This window comes from Oncorhynchus masou, chromosome 1, assembly GCF_036934945.1.
Source record: "Oncorhynchus masou masou isolate Uvic2021 chromosome 1, UVic_Omas_1.1, whole genome shotgun sequence".
NCBI lineage: Eukaryota > Metazoa > Chordata > Actinopteri > Salmoniformes > Salmonidae > Oncorhynchus > Oncorhynchus masou.
In genome coordinates this window covers 31685700-31706158 of record NC_088212.1, presented here as the reverse complement: position 1 = coordinate 31706158, position 20459 = coordinate 31685700, and the positions used below count along the sequence as shown (strand labels likewise).

At 44.0% G+C, this 20459-nt stretch overlaps 1 protein-coding gene and 1 pseudogene across 6 annotated transcripts in view; one reads left to right on the top strand and one right to left on the bottom strand.

The window, feature by feature from the left end:
- The first annotated feature begins 3954 nt into the window (after positions 1 to 3954).
- On the top strand, positions 3955 to 5040 carry LOC135509129 (selenoprotein M-like; annotated as a pseudogene).
- A 551-nt stretch (positions 5041 to 5591) lies between these two features.
- The window catches only part of LOC135542020 (smoothelin-like), an 89750-nt gene continuing 74882 nt past the window's right edge, over positions 5592 to 20459 (bottom strand). For 3 of the 6 annotated variants that reach the window (XM_064968588.1, XM_064968622.1, XM_064968615.1), the window contains 10 exons: positions 16321 to 16515; positions 15960 to 16035; positions 15557 to 15589; positions 14395 to 14577; positions 14206 to 14268; positions 14010 to 14085; positions 13727 to 13876; positions 13517 to 13643; positions 13077 to 13228; positions 5592 to 9275 (listed from right to left, as the gene is read on the bottom strand). In XM_064968588.1, coding sequence (XP_064824660.1) covers positions 9104 to 9275; positions 13077 to 13228; positions 13517 to 13643; positions 13727 to 13876; positions 14010 to 14085; positions 14206 to 14268; positions 14395 to 14577; positions 15557 to 15589; positions 15960 to 16035; positions 16321 to 16515 — 1227 coding nt within the window. In that variant the 3' untranslated portion in view covers positions 5592 to 9103. Of the gene's footprint in view, positions 9276 to 10908; positions 11091 to 13076; positions 13229 to 13516; positions 13644 to 13726; positions 13877 to 14009; positions 14086 to 14205; positions 14269 to 14394; positions 14578 to 15556; positions 15590 to 15959; positions 16036 to 16320; positions 16516 to 20459 lie in introns of all 6 variants that reach the window. The other 3 variants (XM_064968598.1, XM_064968632.1, XM_064968608.1) reach the window with 3 other exon arrangements.

The window sequence follows — 20459 nt, the reverse complement described above, 5'->3', positions numbered from 1 at the left end:
AGCGGGCTGTCATGCACCTTTTACTGAGGAGTGGCTTCCGTCTGGCCACTCAACCACAAAGGCCTAATTGGCGGAGTGCTGCAGAGATGGTTGTCCTTCTGGAAGGTTCTCCCATCTCCACAGAGGAATGCTAGAGCTCTGCCAGAGTGACTATCGGGTTCTTGGTCACCTCTCTCAACAAGGTCCTTCTCCCCCAATTGCTCAGTTTGGCCCGGCAGCCAGCTTCAGGAAGAGTCTTTGTAGTTCTAAAAACTTCTTCCATTTAAGAATGATGGATGCCACTGTGTTCTTGGGGACCTTCAATTTTGCAGATATTTTTTGGTACCCTTCCCCAGATCTGTGCCTCGACACAATCCTGTCACGGAGCTCTACGACAAATTCCTTCAACCTCGTGTCTTGGTTTTTGCTCTGACATGCACTGTCAACTGTGTGACGTTATATAGACAGGTGTGTGTCTTTCCAAATTATGTCCAATCGATTGAATTTATCAAGTTGTAGAAACACCTCAAGGATGATCAATGGAAACAGGATTCACCTGAGCTCAATTTCGAGTCTCATAGCAAAGGGTCTGAATACTTATGTAAATAAGGTATTTCTGTTTTGTATTTTAAATACATTTGCAAAAAATGTCTAAAAACCTGTTTTTGCTTTGTCATGATGGAGTATTGTGTGTAGATTGATGAGGGGAAAAAATGATTTAATCCTTTTTAGAATAAGACTGTAACGTAACAAAATGTGGAAAAAGTCAAGGGGTCTGAATACTTTCCAAATTCACTGTAAATATGCTATGTAGAACAAACATGCCACTCCAATATGTAGAATAAGGAATCACGGCAACTCTATTCATGGGATTTCTATCTGCAACGTTCAAAAATGTTTTGCAACTGAATGTGGCACAGGAATGCAATTGACGTGGCAAAGGATCCAGACTAGACAGTAGTTGAACATTACCTTAGAGTACCACATTGTGTTTTTCAAGAGTACCTGCTGCAAGACCAAATGAGCAAGACAGTCTGCTCGGCACGAATCCAAAAGAGCAAGACCGTCTGCTCTGCACGAATCTACTCGCCGCGCAGGAATCAAAGGAAATTATGTTTTTATTAATTTTTGCCAGCTTACTTCACTGTGTGTCGGTTTATGATGTGGATCTGAAGAAACTGGATGGTCTCGCAGAAGCAAAGCTGGAGGTAGGATATCGTATGCAGTTGTGTTCATATATTCTAATCTATTCTATGGTTATTGTAAACAAATTATTCCTCCTCCACCAAACTTTACAGTTGGTACTATGCATAGGGGAGGGTATCATTCTCCTGGCATCCGCCAAACCCAGATTTGTCTGTCCGACTGTCAGATGGTGAAGCGTGATTCATCACTCTAGAAACACGTTTCCACCGCTCAAGAGTCCAATGGCGGCGAGCTTTACACCACTCCAGCCAACCTTGTATAGGTTTGTTGATTGATGCAAGTGCTGATAGATTTGTAAAATGTATAGCGGTTTGCCCAAAAAAGCAGAGATACACTAATCATACACTCTTCTTCCCTCAGGTCAAAGCCTTTGTGATCCAGGATATCCCTCTTTAGAATCTTTTTAATTTTGGTGCTTGTGATGGCAGACGTGCAGAGATGTGGTAGGTAGGGACTCTGCCGTGATATGGAAGCCATGCACTGGATAAGGTCTGGATTAACTTGTTGACCATGATTATATCTGATTTAGCCACCTTAGAATAAATCAATAACAGCCTTTTCACTGATTTATAAACTACACTACATGACCGAAAGTATGTGGACACCTGTTCGTCGAACATCTCATTCCAAAATCATGGGATTTAATGTGGAGTTGGTCCCTCTTTTGCTGCTATAACAGCTTCCACTCTTCTGGGAAGGCTTTCCACTAGATGTTGTAACATTGCTGCATGGACTTGCCTCCATTCAGCTACAAAAGTATTAATGAGGTCGGGCACTGATGTTGGGGTGATTAGGCCTGGCTCGCAGTCAGCATTTTAATTCATCCCAAAGGTGTTGGATGGGGTTGAGGTCAGGGCTCTGTGCAGGCCAGTCAAGTTCTTCCACACCGATAAACCATTTCTGTATTGACCTCGCTTTGTAAACTGGGGCTGAAACAGGAAAGGGCATTCCCCAAACTGTTGCCACAAAGTTGGAAGCACAGAATCGCCTAGCATGTCATTGTTTGCTTTAGCGTTAAGATTTCTCTTCAATGGAACTAAGGGGCCTGAACCATGAAAAATAGCCCAACCATTATTCCTCCTCCAACAAACTTTACAGTTGGCACTATGCCATGGGGCAGGTAGCATTCTCTTGGCATACGCCAAACCCAGATTTGTCTGTCTGACTGCCAGATGATGAACCGTGATTCGTCACTCCAGAGAACGCAATATCCACTGCTCCAGAGTCCAATGGCGGCAAGCTTTACACCACTCCAACCAACACTTGTCATTGCGCATGGTGATGTTAGGCTTGTGTGTGGCTGTTCGACCATGGAAACCCATTTCATGAAGTTCCCGAAGAACAGATCTTGTGCTGACACTTCAGGATCCCTGTCCTGTATGGAGCGCAATGTCCAAACCTCACATGAAACAACTTCCTACTACCTGAACAAAAATATAAACGCAACATGCAACAATTTCTAAGATTTTACTGAGTTACAGTTCATATAAGGAAATCAGCCAAATAAAATACATTCATTAGGCCCTAATTTATGGATTTCACATGACTGGGAATGCAAAAATGCATCTGTTGGTCACAGATACCTTAAAAAAGGTAGGAGCATGGATCTGAAAACCAGTCAGTATCTGGTGTGACCCTCATTTGCCTCATGCAGTGTGCCACATCTCCTTCGCATAGAGTTGATCAGGCTGTTGATTGTGGCCTGTGGAATGTTGTCCCACACCTCTTCAATGGCTGTGGATAGTTGCTGGATATTGGTGTGAACTGGAACACGTTGTCGTACAAGTTAAAATATAGAGCATCCCAAACATGCCCAATGGGTGACATGTCTGGTGAGTATGCAGGCCATGGAAGAGCTGGGACATTTTCAGCTTCCAGGAATTGTGAACGACATGGAGTTGTGAATTATCATGCTGAAACATGAGGTGATGGCGGCAGATGAATGACAAAACAATGTGCTTCGGGATCTCATCACGGTATCTTTTTGCATTCAAATTGCCATTGATAAAATGCAATTGTGTTCATTGTCCATAGCTTATGCCTGCCCATACCTTAACCCCACTGCCACTATGGGCACTCTGTTCACAAAGTTGACATCAGCAAACCACTCGCCCACACGATGCCATACACGCTGTCTGACATCTGCTCTGTACAGTTGAAACCGGGATTCATCCGTGAAAAACACACTTCTCCAGCGTGCCAGTGGCCATTGAAGGCGAGAATTTGCCCACTGAAGTCAGTCACGATACCGAACTGCAGTCAGGTTCAGGTCAAGACCCTGGTGTGGACAACGAGCACGCAGATGAGCTTCCCTGAGACGGTTTCTGACAGTTAGTGCAGAAATTCTTCACTTGTGCAAACCCAAAGTTTCATCAGCTATCCGGATGGGTGGTCTCAGATGGTCCCGCAGGTGAAGAAGCTGGATGTGGAGTTCCTGGGCTGGCGTGGTTACATGTGGTATGCGGTTGTGAAGTCGGTTGAACGTACTGCCAAATTCTCTATAACGACATTGGAGGCAGCTTATGGTAGAGAAATAAACATGAAATTCTCTGGCAGCAGCTTTGGTGGACATTCCTGCAGTCAGCATTCCAATTGCATGCTACCTCAAAACTTGAGACATCTGTGGCAACTGCACATTTTACAGTGGCCTTTTATTGTCCCTAACACAAGTTGCACCTGTGTAATGAACATGCAGTTTAATCATCTTCTTGATATGCCACACCTGTCACGTGGATGGAATATCTTGGCAAATGAGAAATGCTCACTAGCATGGAGGTAAACCAATTTGTGCACAACTTTTGAGCGAAATAAGCTTGTGTGTTCATGGAACATTCTGGGATCTTATATATATTCAGCTCATGAAACATGGGACCAACACTTTACATGCTACATTAATATTTTTGCTCAGTATAGCTAGTCTGACAAGACAGCAGGCAGGGCACTAGGGTGTTTATTTATTTTATTTCACCTTTATTTAACCAGGTAGGCTAGTTGAGAACAAGTTCTCATTTTCAACTGCGACCTGGCCAAGATAAAGCTTAGCAGTGTGAACAGACAACACAGAGTTACACATGGAGTAAGCAATTAACAAGTCAATAACACAGTACAAAAAAGGGGAGTCTATATACATTGTGTGCAAAAGGCATGAGGAGGTAGGCGAATAATTACGTGAAGGAAGTTGTCCTGGACTGGGTGTCAGAAGCCTGTCCACGGGCATTGCATTTCCCAGTTTGCCTTCTTTTTATGTTTGTGACCCCTGACCCATGCCACCCCAGCCATAATCTGGTAATGTAAACCTGAGGACAAACCTGAGCTTGTCCTCTTTAACCACTACTATGAAGAGCTGGACGTAAGTGAGCTGCTGAAACACACTGAAGTTTTAATGTATCTTTTATCACATCTCTGGTGTTAATAATTTTCTGTGCTGTTTGTAGGTTCTCACTAGTGAGCTATAATGGTTAATAAAATATTTGTCATAGAGATGCAAGCATGTAAAGGGTGGGCCTACCATTGCACAGAAATTGTATGAAAAACCTATTTGTGCAATGATATATCTTGTGAAAGAATAGGGTATAGAGAGTTCTTGTGAGGATATGCATCTCACCTGTATGACTGCCCTGTTCAGTGCATCGCCCTGTCTGACATGGCCTTCTCTGAGATCAGCGAGCTGCTGGAGAAGTTGGGCTTCTACAAGAAGGCTCAGCCTGAGGATGAGGTCCCAGTGGAGTTCTGCTTCTCCCCCACCAAGGACAGCCCCTTCAAAGGCACCCCCAAATCCCAGTCCTCCCCCTCCTCAGCCCCCACAGACAACGCTTCCTCAGAGTCCACGGAGAGGCCAAACACTCTGACCTATAACCCTCACAGCAGTAAAGAGGAGTGTGGACCTGGATAGACAGGGCTACTCTCCCCCAGGTCTGGTCCAAGACCAGTTTGTTTCTGCATCTCATAACAGAAATGTTTTGGATCAGAATGACAAGCATGTCCTGGATTAGCACTTGAGGGAACAGTCTCTGTAGCATCAGAAAAGGTTTTGAAGGTCACACTAAAATTGCATGTACATTTTTTCTGCTGTTTGTCCATTTATTTCTGGTGATGCGTATGATTTACCACAAAGTGTCAAGTATGCGGTCTCTCTGCTGATCTCGTGTGTAAAATTACTTCCTGTACACTGTGGAACTGAATGACGCCTGGTGTGTGGGGCTTAGGCACAAGGGGATTCAAGTGAAGGGGATGACAAATAGTTGTAAAAGAAAAATGTCACTCAATATTTTTGAAAATGTGTATACCATCCATTTGCCATTTCTAGACTATCCATTCTAAAAACAAATTCCCATTGCAAACACATACACACAATAGTTTTTCTTTTACAGTAACACAAATTAAAGACAAACAATCAGCAACAAATATTTAGAACTTAAATTGGTTTTAATTGTTAATTTACATTTAATTGTGGAGTACAAATGTATTTATAAAGCCCTTTTTACATCAGCAGATGTAAAAAGATGTCACAAAGATCTTATACAGAATCCCAGGCTAAAACCCCAAACAGCAAGCAATGCAGATATAGAAGCACAGTGGCTAGGAAAAACTCCCTTGAAAGGCAGGAACCTCGGGAAGAAACCTAGAGAGGAACCAGGGGGGGGGCAGTACTCTTCTACAAAAACAAGGAATTATAATGTGTCCAAGCATGTACAGTGCATTTACATTTTGTTACGTTACACCCTTATTCTAAAATGTACGAGATCTACACACAATACCTCACAACGGCAAAGGAAAGACAGGTTTTTAGACATTTTTGCAAATTTAATCAGACACTTGACTCAGGACTTTGTTGAAGCACCTTTGGCAGCGATTACAGCCTTGAGTCTTCTTTCGTATGACGCTACAAGCATAGAACACCTGTATTTGGGGAGTTTCTCCCAATCTTCTCTGCAGATCTGCTCAAGCTCTGTCAGGTTGGATGGGGAGAATAGCTGCACCGCTATTTTCAGGTCTCTCCAGAGATGTTTGACTGGATTCAAGTATGGGCTCTGGCTGGGCCACTCAAGGACATTCGGAGACTTGTCCCGAAGCCACTCCTGCGTTGTCTTGGCTATGTACTTAGGGTTGTTGTCCTGTTGGAAGGTGAACCTTTGCCCTCGTCTGAGGTCCTGAGCGCTCTGGAGCAGGTTTTCATCAAGGTTCTCTCTGTACTTTGCTCTGTTCATCTTTCCCTCGAGCCTGACATTTCAAGGATGATCAATGGAAACAGGATGCACCTGAGCTCAATTTTGAGTCTCATAGCAAAGGATCTGAATACTTATGTTTCTTCTTTTTATACATTTGCAAAAATTTCTACCAACCTGTTTTTGCTTTGTCATTATGGGGTATTGTGTGTAGATTGTTGAGGATTTGTATTTATTTAATCAATTTTAGAATAAGGCTGCAACATAACAAAATGTGTGAAAAATCAAGGGGTCTGAATACTTTCTGAATGCACTGTATGTACAGTACAGGATTCACTAGTTTGAAAAAGCTCTCTCTGATTGCCAAATTGGCACGAGCGGAATATTGAAAAAGTGTAACTTTCTCAAGTCTCAATTACAGATGTACAGAGAACAAAGCTGTTAATTACATCAAAACCAGTTCTAAATCTAACTGAAAAGTATTACAATTCTTGATATATAAATCATAATATATAATGGCATATATAGATTTTTTTTCTTCACTTAAGTTCAGAAAATATACATTGGAAATAAAGTACATTTAGCCTTTATCAGTAATACTCTCCTGCTCATCGGTCATAGAATCGACTGAGCTGAAAGCCAGCCTTCATTGGGCCAAAGGGTGTAGAGAAGAGAAGTTGGCCTCGCCAACAAACCTTTCATATTCAATCAAATAATCACATTACCATAAACTTTGTTCTGGCTATAGGTTTGATTCATAGAAATGAAACAAAAACAAAACTTCAAAGCATATGGTGCTGGCAGTGTGAATGTGACACCATTGTGAATCTGGCAAAAATAACTAAGCACATCCAGGTCACGGATTTTGAGACCTGTCCTGAATACTTTGTATATTAATAACTAGGGAGAAAATTATGGAAAATGTGCACAATTATCAATATATTTTATACATTATTCATGCGTAAATGGTCAACAATGTTTTTTTTTCTGTTCTATCATTTTTTGGATTGTACAAAATGTTCTGTACATTGTGTCACAGTAAAAGGGGTGTCCATTCTACTCAACAGCCCTTCTAGTTTCCAAATCCACAGAGTTTACACCCCAGTCATCGCTGCTAATTTTGTGGCCCTTAAAGCCCCCATGCAGTCTTTTTAATTGTATTTTTAAATCATCACTCTGTCTAATAAATCACTCTGTGTGTTTATTTAAAGAAAAATATTTTGTATTATTTATTTTCCTGCGCCTATTTTGGCTATTTGAATGCTCAGTCTGATCGTATGGGCGTTTTCCTTTTTTTATAGTGTTAAACAAAATTTTAAAAAATGTTATTAAGAAAGAAAATGTCCTAATAAAATGTTATGTGTTTCGACCATTTGTATTATTTTTCTACCATCTTCATTGCTGGACTTTTATTTTGAAGGGAAATTGTTGAGGTCACAGCCTTATTCTTGCTGGCATCTCAAACATGAATGTGACAACCCTATGCTGATTATATTTTGATGCCCCAATGAAACAAACTGAGGCAAGGACAGGGAGAAGAGCTGAAATAAAGACATGATAATCTAGAAACAACACCAATGTGTGATTTTATCTGTTTGAGAAGCACTTGGAACCTACTTTTCAACACTGGTGTTTCTCCACTTTGACCAAAATGATGTAAATATGAGTGGTGTAAATACACAATTAATTATAGTTACACAACTACTTTCATAACATCTCAGTATTAAAAAATGGCTATTACAACCTTGTCTGGCTTTAACATTTCAGTATTAGAAAATGGCTATCACAACCTAGTCTGGCTTTAAAATTTCAGTATTAGAAAATGGCTATTACAACTTAGTCTGGCTTTAACATTTCAGTATTAGAAAATTGATATTACAACCTAGTCTGGCTTTAACGTCATCTGGTTTTGTAGATTCAGATATGGTTCTTACTCAGCATAGGGCTGTACAAACAGATCCACCAATGTCATAATGCTAACTACTATATATCACAATGACTGAATAACATCCCTCCATACCAGTGCTTATGAATAAACTTAAATAGTAATAATGATAATTATTAACAACAAAATAGAAATAATAAGGGCTATTTAAAACAATTAAAGTAGATGTGTTTTAAAAAGCAAGTAGATTTGTTAGCACCTTAAACAGAACCAGAGTGGGGACTGAAGGAATATAAAACAGATGCATATTATTTTTCTTCATCATCACCAACAGCTTGAGTAACATCTTGCAATTGTCACAGAAAAAACATGTCGGCATTAAGGTGAGTGAGTGAGTACAACAAAATGCATATTTTTCTCATGTTCATTTCATGCAGGGTTTTGTTGGTGCCATAACCCTAGGACTTCCAAAGCATGAATAGAATTGCCTACTGATAGACTACAACTACATTTCAGTATAACGTATCAATTAAAGCTTAAATAGATTCTCTATAATGAAAACGTTGGAGTTTTCCTTTGGGAAGGTTCGCACAGCCTGAACAAATGTGTGTCCAGAGGAGGGGAATTTCTGTCTGACATGCCACAACTGTCAACAAAGATAATCATGAGAGATAAACACTGCGACACAAACACTCTTCCGTCGTTGGCCATCAGAGATGTGCAAATCAGTAACACCGCTCACTCAGAGTCTGGGCTGCTGTCAGCCTGCTGGGACAGGGGTGGTGTTGAGGGACAGGGCTCAGGAGGACAGGAGGGGTACAGTATAGTGGTGCGATGGGAGAGGACAGACTGTGAGCTCAGGGGCAGATCAGAAGTCGGTGCCCTGGAGTTTGGCAAAGGCCTTGGCGAGATTCATCTCGTGCCTGCGCAGGTGGTTGACCAGTGACTGCACGTAGGTGAACACACACTTGGAGTCAGGCTTCCTCCCCATGATCATCATGTCCTCCACCTCCAGAAGGGGCATGCAGTTGGCACATTCCCTAAGGAACGGAGATGGAGAGATGGTGAGATGGAGAAAGGGAGAGGTGAGGAGATGGCGAAAGAGAGAGATGAACAGAGTGATGGTAAGGATAAAATATGACATTCTCTCCACAAACACCGCTCTCACAAAAGCTTTTTTATCCACCCAAACTAACCAGGCAAGAGGGAGACACTACAAAGTATCTGTTCCAAACATATTCTGCTATTTGGTAAACAAAATAATCTATGTGCAATGCAGGAATATAACCACATGGAGGCACACTTGACTACTAAAACCCTAAAAGTACTGTAGTTGACTGACAAAGTCAACAGTATGGCAGTGTGAGCTGCCCAACCAGGAGCGCAGAGCAGGAGGAGAGGGAGAGCTCTGGGAAACAGCTGCAAGGTGGGAGGGAGTCAGCTACTATACCAGCAGATAGTAACCTAGCCACTCAAAGACAAACACAAATGTCAACCCTGTAAAACTCTGTATGAAGTTTTTCTTTGTTGTGTTAGATACTAAGGAGATAAGTCTATTTATATCATTCAGCAACAGCTTATATAACTGACCAGGCTTTATACACTCCAGAATTACTGATGTTTTTCTACTTGAAGTCACTAAATGAGGGGAGATGATACACAGGCGTCACACAGCACAGGTCTGACATTTCTTTTTCCTCTCCACTTTGTTTCCAATCTCTGTTTCCACTCCAGTGTTGTGTTGCGGCAGCTCCTTTTAAAGTGTGGAGCTGCAGATGGGGTGTGCTGATGGCTGGCCCTCTGCCTGGCTGGAGCCTGGAACCTGGCTCTGACTGCAGTCACACACTCACAGTCCATGTTTGGGCCTCTGGACCCCAGCACTGGCTCACAGGGCGGAGAAAACTGAGCTCTGACTTACACTAAGAGTACGCTTCCTACAACTTATATAACTTCCTGCAGGATAATGATCTTGATTGTATTAATGGATGGCTCACTCTTCTCCTGTCTGACTTCACCATCATAATATGATGGAACTGGTGGCACTGTTGTTGATCCTGACCCCCCGACAACATGCACTCCTACACCCACAGTCACACACTGGGAGAATCTCAATTGGATTTGCTCAATTCCTCACGTCCTCTTCTCTGTCCTCTCCTCGCCTCCTTTTGAAAAAGGTCAGTGGAAATCGAGGATAGGAGTCATCGAGGAGAGGAAACGTGGAAACAAATGCTCATATATGAAATAAGACTCTCCTTCGCAACTAGCTCGTCATCAGGCAAATGTCATGTGTAAAGTGGTAAAAATACATTTAGCTAGTTGTGCTAGATATTTTATGGATAAATGCATAAGTAGCGTATCGTTTTAAATGTGTGTATGTTTTTCTTCTTCGAGTAAACAACAGCTGATTCAAGGGTTTGAGAGAAAAACTCTGGTATCCTCCGCTGGATGAGACAATCTAGGAGATGAGGAAACTTCTCGGTTAACCAATTAATGAATTATCCTACATATGGCGACCGCTTATTGGTTTCTGGGTCATGGCCGGAGAAGATGACGGAGGACACGAGTAGAGTATAGACTTTCGCTCAATTGAGAATCTCCCACTCACACCAATCCCACCCCATAAACCCCCAGCACCAGCGTGAGGTTCCTCCGTGGGCCTGTTCCCTCTCTCACCATGAGTGCATTTGGGGTCCTAGGGGTGTGACTCTTAGGAGGAGTTTTTGGTTTTAACCAGGCCCTTGGTCACCAGGCCCCTGTAGAACTCCTGCAGGTACGTGTACACACACTTCCAATCTGGCTCACGCATCCGCACCATGTCCTCTACGTCCAACAGCTCGGGACAGTCAGCCAGCTTCCTGCACCCGCACCCCGGAGAGGGAGCAGGGGGAAAGAGGGGGGCGAGGGAGGTGGAGAGAAAGAGAAGAGGGAGGAAAGCCGAAAATACAGATATATGAAAAGTGAACAGGTAGAAGTGAGGGAGACAGAAGGAAGGAGGATGAGAGAGTGAGCAGTGAGCAGCCAAGTGAGAGGAATAGCCAGGGTGTGGAGAGAGGGAGAGAGAAGACACAAAAACACACCATAACATTACATTCCCTGTGTTAACAAACATATCCATGAGTTGACATGCTTCATGAACAACATGACACATATGTGCACACACGCAGACACAACAAAATGGCAAATGAAGCGTCAGGTGACGTCCATTTTGCCTTTTTGGGTTGTTTTTTTTTCTGTGCACTGAGACAAAAGACTTGGGCATGGGATTATAGAGACATCAATGGTAGAACATTGGCTTTGTTTTGTCCAGTACAAAAACAAGAGACAAGAAAAAAACAAGAAGAATCCTACACTGACATAAAGACATGGACCACAGGGTGAACCTAGAAGAGAAACACACTGGTGGTGCACAGGGTGGTGTGTTTGTGTTGGAGGGGTGTGAGAGAGGGTTCCAGATGAGACACAGTGGCAGGGGGGAGGGGTGAGGTTGGTAAGGGAGTGACAGTGCAGCACAGTGGCAAAGAGGGGGTTGGGGGTCTAGCTAGGAGGAACACGTGTTTGACAATCCGGTGTTTACGTCATCATGGTCCTTGTCATGAGCAGCATCATCACAGTGGCTCTAAGGACAGGTGAACACAGCAGACACTGGTGGGTGACAGGACAGAGGTCGGCAGTACATGACCTCATCAAAAGAGGAGATGACAGAGGTGGAGTGAGGAAGAGGAGGAGGAGGAGAGGGACAGATTAAAGGAGAGAGGGAAGGAGAGGGATCTGGGAGGAAGTCACTCGAGTGCTCTTCCTGTACTGTAGTAACCTGGTGGTTGTTGTTTGGGGAGGGGTCAGTCTCAGGAGTTTCCTGGTTTAGATCAGGGTTGGTGGATGGAGGGTCACATCACACAGCGGTTACTGAGGAGAACGTCTCTGAGAGGAGAGAGTGGATGGAGAGTGGAGGTTTAAAGGTACAGGAGATAGTAGTAGTGGTAGTAACAGATCCAGGATCTGACTGTACAGACATGAGAGAGAGGAGTGATAAAAAAAGAGCAGTGGCCCAGGCCCACCCCAACCCTCTTACTGTAGGGTCCCTGGAAACAGTGAGTTGAGTCCAATCGCTGAATCTGATGAATCCAATCCTGTGGATTCACATTCTTTTCCTTCCTCAGGCAGGCATTCTTACTGTACATGAATGGGTAGTTAGGTGGTATTAAGGCTAAGAGATGATGGTGAGAACCCAGAGGTCCTGTCTTGCTGAGCCTGAGGAATCCATAGGCTGGCAGCTCAGTGTTGATTTTTACAGAGGTCAAACAAACATACCCAATAGAGGGATCATATCTGTTCAGAGAAATAGGCGTGTGGGGGTCTGGGGCAGAGAAAGAGGAGTGTGGGGGTCTGGGGCAGAGAAAGAAGAGTCTGGGGGTCTGGGGCAGAGAAAGAGGAGTCTGGGGGTCTGGGGCAGAGAAAGAGGAGTGTGGGGGTCTGGGGCAGAGAAAGAGGAGTGTGGGGGTCTGGGGCAGAGAAAGGCGAGGGTAGTTCTGGTTCTCAAGTTGTTTGACGGATTTTGAGTTCAATTGGGGGGGGGGGGGGGGCTTGACAGCTACAGTGGATCTAATTTCCCACGAACAGAGCCTCGGGGTGGTCAGACGATTGATGGTCTTTGGGACGGAGGATGGTTCACTCAGACCCTGGTCCATTCTGCTGTAAAAGGCCATGGAGCAACTCCAAGAGTGAAGCTTCCATTTAGCCCAGGGCTGAAGTTCTGACTGTATGTCATACTTCAAGACATCACATTCAGTATGTCTATGAGCGCATGCATGATGTACAGTTTACAAGTGTATGTGTGTACTCACTCTGCAGTGCTGAAGGCCACCTCAAAGTTGTGTCTGCGGTTGGCAGCAGTGAGAGAGGAGTAGTCAAAGGCCTCTGGGAAGAAGTTATGGACCAGGGCACAGAACGCCATGCCATCACTCCAACTGGACGAGAAGTTCTGGATGTCCACATTCTGCAGGAGGAAAGAAGAAGAAGAGGAGGAGAGGAATACTATATTCAATCACAAAGCATTAACCAATACTTCCAAATGTCATTAGTCACCTCATAGACTAGACTCAAGAGTATGTGAGAGAACACAGCATTGCTGACCAGAGAAGACGTGGTGGCAGGTTTTGATTTCAGTAGAGGGGTTATATAAAGGCCTAAGCCTCATAGCAGGATGAGCTAGTGTGAAGTGTGAATGCCTCAGATCTTTAAGGAGACTGGACACTCAGCATAGTGCCATGGTGGGTTGGCTCACCTCGTATGAGCGGGTCTTGGCGCGGCACCAGTCCAGCAGCATCTGTTTGATGGAGTTGGCATTGGGCACCACACAGCTAGCGGAGCGCTGGACCATGTTCACCTTGGCAACCGCTTTATTCCCTGGACTGAAGGGGGATTGGTTTATGTTAGTATAGACTTGTTTAAACTCTTCTCATTCTTTGCTATTCTCAGTTCTTTCTATCCTTACCCTCCGCTCTCCAACTTCTCGATCATGGCTTTGCGGGACTGTGCAGCGGACGTCTTGGGCAGACTCTGGGCTCTCATCAGCTCCTTACGCTTCTCAGCCTGCCGGCGCTCCGCAGCACGGGACGCTGTGTCATCCTCACGGTCAAACACACTGATGGAGGAAGATAGAGAAGGGGTAAATTACAGTTCAACACAATTTCAGTTAATCCTATAGGGGTTGCAGAGGAGGAGGGTTTAGGCACAGAATTCAATACAGCACAGTATTATATGGGTTCAGTTCTCACCTGCCCACTTTCCTGGCGGAACTGGAGCTGGAAGAGGTAGATGAGTAGCTGTAGGACTTTGACTGGACTGTCCCCACTACAGAACACAGGGAGGTGGTGGTGGTGGTGGTGGTATCACACAACACCATATATGGATGAGAACAGATAGCAATCAAATGATGATTTAAATGAGGAGGAAGATGCATTGATGACTCACTGTCTGTTTTCTTCACATAACTGGCCTCCATGATGGTGCTGTGAGCTGTCCTGCTGCCATCACCTAGACACACAAACACGTACATTAGAACCATTTCAACTGACCTGGGAAGATCATGCAGGAGCTAGTGTTCTGCCCAAATGTATCAGCCATGTTGTCAGCCTAAGACATGGTGTGTGATTGGCCTACCAGACTGGGCGAAGTGGTTTGTCTTGGTGACTTGGCTGAGGGTGGAGCCATCAGCTGACTTCTCCACTTTCCTCATCACGACCTCTTCAGCTCCTCCTCCTCCCGTACGACCCTTCTGAGCACGCTCTTCTCTCTGCTGCCGAAGCTCTACAAGACGAACCTCTCTCTCCTTTTCTCTCTGGTCTGAGATAGAGGAGAGGAGGATGGCAAGAGGAAAAGGTCAGTGGAAAAAGAGGGAGAAGAGGCACTCAACAAGTTGACAGCATCTCATCTGCTACAAAGCCAAACTAAACATGGGTTGAATGTTTGCGGAGGTACATTTCAAGATTCTTTCCAAAGCACCATCAAATGCCTTGGAACACAAACAGCCACCCACAGGTGAAAGACAAACACAACCAACCCCAGGCCGTGCTGTGGTGGGGCATGTGCTGAACAAACATCAAAGAGTGCAAACAGAGACCCTGAACGTCACGTCAGACCAGTGAGACACTGGCATAGAAAGGCTACTGAACACTGTCCAACACTACTGTTACCCGATGCCTGGGAGCTCTAGCAGTCTTACCTGTCCATATACCTTCCTAATCCCCAGAGACACAGTTAAGCGCTCATTATAATGGAACTAAATACCTCCGGCCTCTCACTTACTGTTTCAACAGATTGGCTAGGGTTAAGGGTAATACAGGGATGAACTGGGTGGCTAGCTACTAAGCCCATGGAAACTTCTCTGATACAGAGTTCCGAGTCCTGTCTGGAGTCTCAACAAACAGTTAGCACTTTGCACCCAGCCATCCATATGTGGAACAACATGAGGTGTGTTTGCCCTGAGACAGTGAGTGAATCATAAAGTCCCTTATCCTCCTGATAGATCACATATGGCACTGTGGTGAGTGCTGGGTAGTCACTCCAACATCTACAGAACACATGAAGACTCATGCGCTCCCTCAATGTCCACCATACAGGTTCCGCATGTTCATGGTTGCTGCTGGTCAGTTCATGATCAATGTCTATCATTGAGAAAACTCAAATGACAAGCTCGAAACAGCACTGGTGGGACAGTATGGTTGACAATGAGGGGATACAGCCAAGTGGGACATTGATAAATGACTAACACGGATGCATATACTGTATTAACATAGTCCGCAAACACACAGGATGTTCCTACCTATTTCCTCCTGTGTACATCCCAGTACGGCTTCTGAGAGCAGGATGGGAGAACGTGAAAATAAGATCAGAAAATAAGGATGGAAAATGGCGAGAGATGAGGCAGGTACATAATGCAGACTAGATTTGATGAAGGTCAAACTACCAGCAGAAAGACCCAGCAGTTAATATCATAATTAAAACAAGACAATGATGGAGAAAAGACAACAGCTACAAATATGAAACCAGAGGGGGAAAATAACAAAGAGATGGATAAGGAAGAGAAAAAAAGGAGGTAAATAAAGAAATGAGGTTGAGGTATAGAGTGGTCAAGTAAGTACAGAGAGTGAAAAATTGAAAGGTGTTAGAGGTTGGAGAGAGGGAAGGGACACGAGGTTGGTTAGTCTGGCTGTGGTCTCTCTCACCTCTCTTCCTCTTACGCAGATCTCTCATGGCCTGTCGGATCATCTTCCTCTCCTCAAAGTCCTTGGACTCATCCAGCTGTCGGAAAGAACAGGACAGACGGAAGGAATGAGAGGCGTCGGTCTTCAGACAAACTCAGTCATATAGCTACAAATACACACAGCACACTCACACAGAGTGTAGTGTACACACACAGACACACACTGAAATGTAAAGGTATGACCGTTCCAAATAGAAGTTCTCTCAGCAGATCAGATTAAACTCTTTACTAATACACAAAAACAACAACACCACATTGCAACACATTTACGTTTGGGGATTTGAGGACTGTAAGCATGTGTGATATGGGGGAGTGGGAAGTACCATTTTATCCAGGAGCTCCTCATCGTCGATGGCGGCCAGCTGTTCTGCAGTCAGTTTTCCGGAGCGTTCTTCGACTTTGGCCCGAGCTGCAGAAGAGCCGTTGGGTACAGTAGCCGGGGCCTGACAGCATGCCACCTGCACCGAGGGCTCCACTGCAAACACTGGCTCTGAGGCCATCACAGGCTCTGTCTCCATCTACACAGACAGAGAGAGAGAGAGAGGGCATGATGGGTTATTTTCATGTTATACAGCTTTTTAAATCAGGATTGGTATCCATTTTAGACTGAGTGCGAACAATTTTTTATCCTCAGATGAGGGTCAATGTTAATTTCAGCACAGACATAAACAGATACAAAAGGTGGTCGATCATACTCAAATACCATTTTCCAGCTGGTGAGAAACCATGGGACCAGAACACACAAGGCCAGGGGAGGGACAGAAAAGGGAGGCTTCGGATCCGTCAACCCCTACAGCTGTGTTTACAGCAGTTTGCTGACATTTAGGGTGGAATGAGCACTGGAGGATTTCAGGAAAACTTCCTGGAACGTTTGGAGATGGGAGGGGGAGCATGTACTCCAAGAATCAACTAGACTCAGCCGTGGGATGATTTGTACTTGAGTGGATGGTCGGGGGGCCGGAACATAATTATAAATAAGTTGTAGGCTGCAAATTGACCGCAAGAAGGCCAAACAGATAATATTTGACTAAAACATAACCATTTCAAACCTTGTTTACATTTCTATTTGATCACGTGTCTCTATGCGTGGTAATACTTGGGAACAGATTTACAAAATTAAAATCCCTTGAAGCTGATTTGCTGGTGTTTTTTACTTGCAACAATGAAAAAGAAGGACATTTGATGACTTGTGAGGCATCCGTTTCTCAAACTAGACACTCTAATGTACTTGTCCTCTTGCTCAGTTGTGCACCGGGGCCTCCCACTCCTCTTTCTATTCTGGTTACAGTTTGCGCTGTTCTGTGAAGGGAGTAGTACACAGCGTTGTACGAGATCTTAAGTTTCTTGGCAATTTCTTGCATGGAATAGCCTTCATTTCTCAGAAAAAGAATAGACGGACGAGTTTCAGAAGATAGTTATTTGTTTCCCGCCATTTTGAGCCTGTAATCGAACGCACAAATGCTGATGCTCCAGATACTCAATTAGTCTAAAAGCCGGTTTTATTGCCTCTTTAAATCAGAACAACAGTTTCCAGCTGTGCTAACATAATTGCAAAAGGGGTTTCTAATGATCAATTAGCCTTATAAAATGATAAACTTGGATTAGCTAACACAACATACCATTGGAACACAGGAGTGATGGTTGCTGATAATGGGCTTCTGTATGACTATGTAGATATTCCATTAAAAACCAGCAATTTCCAGCAACAATGGTCATTTTCAACATTAACAATGTCTACCCTGGATTTCTGATCAATTTTATGTTATTTTAATTTACAAACAATTTGCTCTTCTTTCAAAAACAAGGACATTTCTAAGTAACCCCAAACTTTTGAACGATAACAACACACACACACACACACACACACACACAACCACACACAACACACACACACACAACACACACACACACACACACACACACACACACACACACACACACACACACACACACACACACACACCCACACCCACCCACCCACCCACCCCTTTGGAAAGTATTCAGATACCTTCACTTTTTCTACATTTTGTTACATTACAGACTTAATCTAAAATGATTATATATTTTTTTAAACCTCAGCAATCTACACACAATACCCCATAATGACAAAGCCAAAACAGGTTTTTAGATTTTTTTGTAAATGTATTAAAACTAAAAAAAAAAAAAAGGAAAAAAACTTATTTACATAAGTTTTTAGACCCGTTGCTATGAGACTTGAAATTGAGCTCAGATGCATCCTGTTTCCATTGATCATCCTTGAGATGCTCATACAACTTCATTGGAGTCCACCTGTGGAAAATTAAATTCATTGGACATGATTTGGTAAGGCACACACCTGTCTATATAAGGTCCAACATTTGACAGTGCATGTCAGAGCAAAAACCAAGCCATGAGGTCACAGGAATTGTCAGTAGAGCTCAGAAACGGGATTGAGGCGAGGCACAGATCTGCGGAAGGGTACCAAAACATTTCCGCAGCATTGAAGGTCCCCTATCGTCTAGAATCGGCTTTCTATTTCACAACAAAGCCTCCTTCACTCACGCCGTCAAACTTACCCTAGTAAAACTGACTATCCTGCCGATCCTCGACTTCGGCGATGTCATCTACAAAATAGCTTCCAATACTCTACTCAGCAAACTGGATGCAGTCTATCAAGGTGCCATCCGTTTTGTTACCAAAGCACCTTATACCACCCACCACTGCGACCTGTATGCTCTAGTCGACTGGCCCTCGCTACATATTCATCCCCAGACCCACTGGCTCCAGCTCATCTATAAGTCTATGCTAGGTAAAGCTCCGCCTTATCTCAGTTCACTAGTCACGATAACAACATCCACCCGTAGCACACGTTCCAGCAGGTATATCTCACTGATCATCCCCAAAGCCAACACCTCATTTGGCCACCTTTCCTTCCAGTTCTCTGCTGCAGTGACTGGAACGAATTGCAAAAATCGCTGAAGCTGGAGACTTTTATTTCCCTCACCAACTTTAAACATCAACTATCTGAGCAGCTAACTGATCGCTGCAGCTGTACATAGTCCATCTGTAAATAGCCCACCCAATCTACAAACCTCATCCCCATGCTGTTTTTATTAAAAGGTAATGATTCAAATATTCCACCCTGAAACCATATAATTGTATGAAATCTTTAGAAACTATAATCTGATGATGTATGTAGTTTTCGTCAGAATTAGAACAAGGACCTTTTGCTCCTTTTTAGTATGTAAGCAGGGGGCAAGTGTGAAACAAATGGTAAGAGGAGTTATCGACAGACAAGTTGTACTACTGTGTTCCTTACAGGACATTCTGTCCCCACCCGTGGAGTGGAGAAACTGTTAGGCTTGCAGAAGATTATGAAGCATGTTGCAGATTAAAGAAACAACGTATCTGTGTAGTGGAAAAACACTGACTGTCTGAGCACGGCGCAGCTTAAGATTTGAACTTGTTTGTGTGTGTGTGTTTATAAAGACTGTGTTTGCATTCTTGACTTTAGAACATTCTCGTGAATAAATTGTACGAGCCTTTTGCATAAATTGAGTCTTTGCCCAATTATTATTAATCCCAAGGTTTTACAAACAGAGAGATACAGCAGTTCGACATCCCTGCCAAGCAACAGTTAGCTCACTCATCATTGGCCCTCTCAGTCTGTCTAAGCAGTATGATGAGGAACAGAGAGCTCGTGTCATGTGACAGGAGTAAAGCACTTCTTTGGCTATGGGCCTGTAGAGGTGCAATAATGTAAACTGTGTAGGATTGAATCCAGCTTAACTCCTATAGTAGTATACACACTACAGTACTGTAAAAGCACAAGCACATTATCCAGGAGCAGATGGTGCACCTCAGTCAGTGCTGTTACAGACAGGAGAGATGTAGGCTTTTTGTGTGCTCCCACTGCTGACAGACGAATAAAGGAGATGAGACATGGACATAAACGCAGCACAGTCTTCCATTAAGACACCACTGGCTTTGTAACCATTTCTTTTAAGAGGCCATGAAGCCTATAGATAACACCTCTTAAATAGATGTTCATATGGTGCCACATGCCTTTTGCAGACTATAGAGGCTGGGCTGGGCTGGTCTGCTAGACTTTAATGCTTTTGTTGTAGATGTCCAGGTCCAGATTTAGCCCCAGACTGCTGGCACTGACCCCATCAGCCCCCACCCCCCACCCCCTCTCCTCCCAGAGAGACCAGCCAGGGAGAGGGTGCCCCCCAGCCCCAGTGCAGACAGAACTGTGTGATCCAGGGTGGCCTCTGGTCCTGGAGGTCTGGACTGAGATTCAGGGGTCTGACCCATGGGACAGCTCAGAGTGAGAGCCACTTGACCGCAGTGGAATGTTATTGGACACAGCCCTGCATAAAAACACCAAAACAAACAGGGCCTCACTGGAACAGATGCTTGGACATTGTGAGGTTAGGGGTGAGGGAGAGGACAGATCCACTTTAAATGGCTTGTTATATAA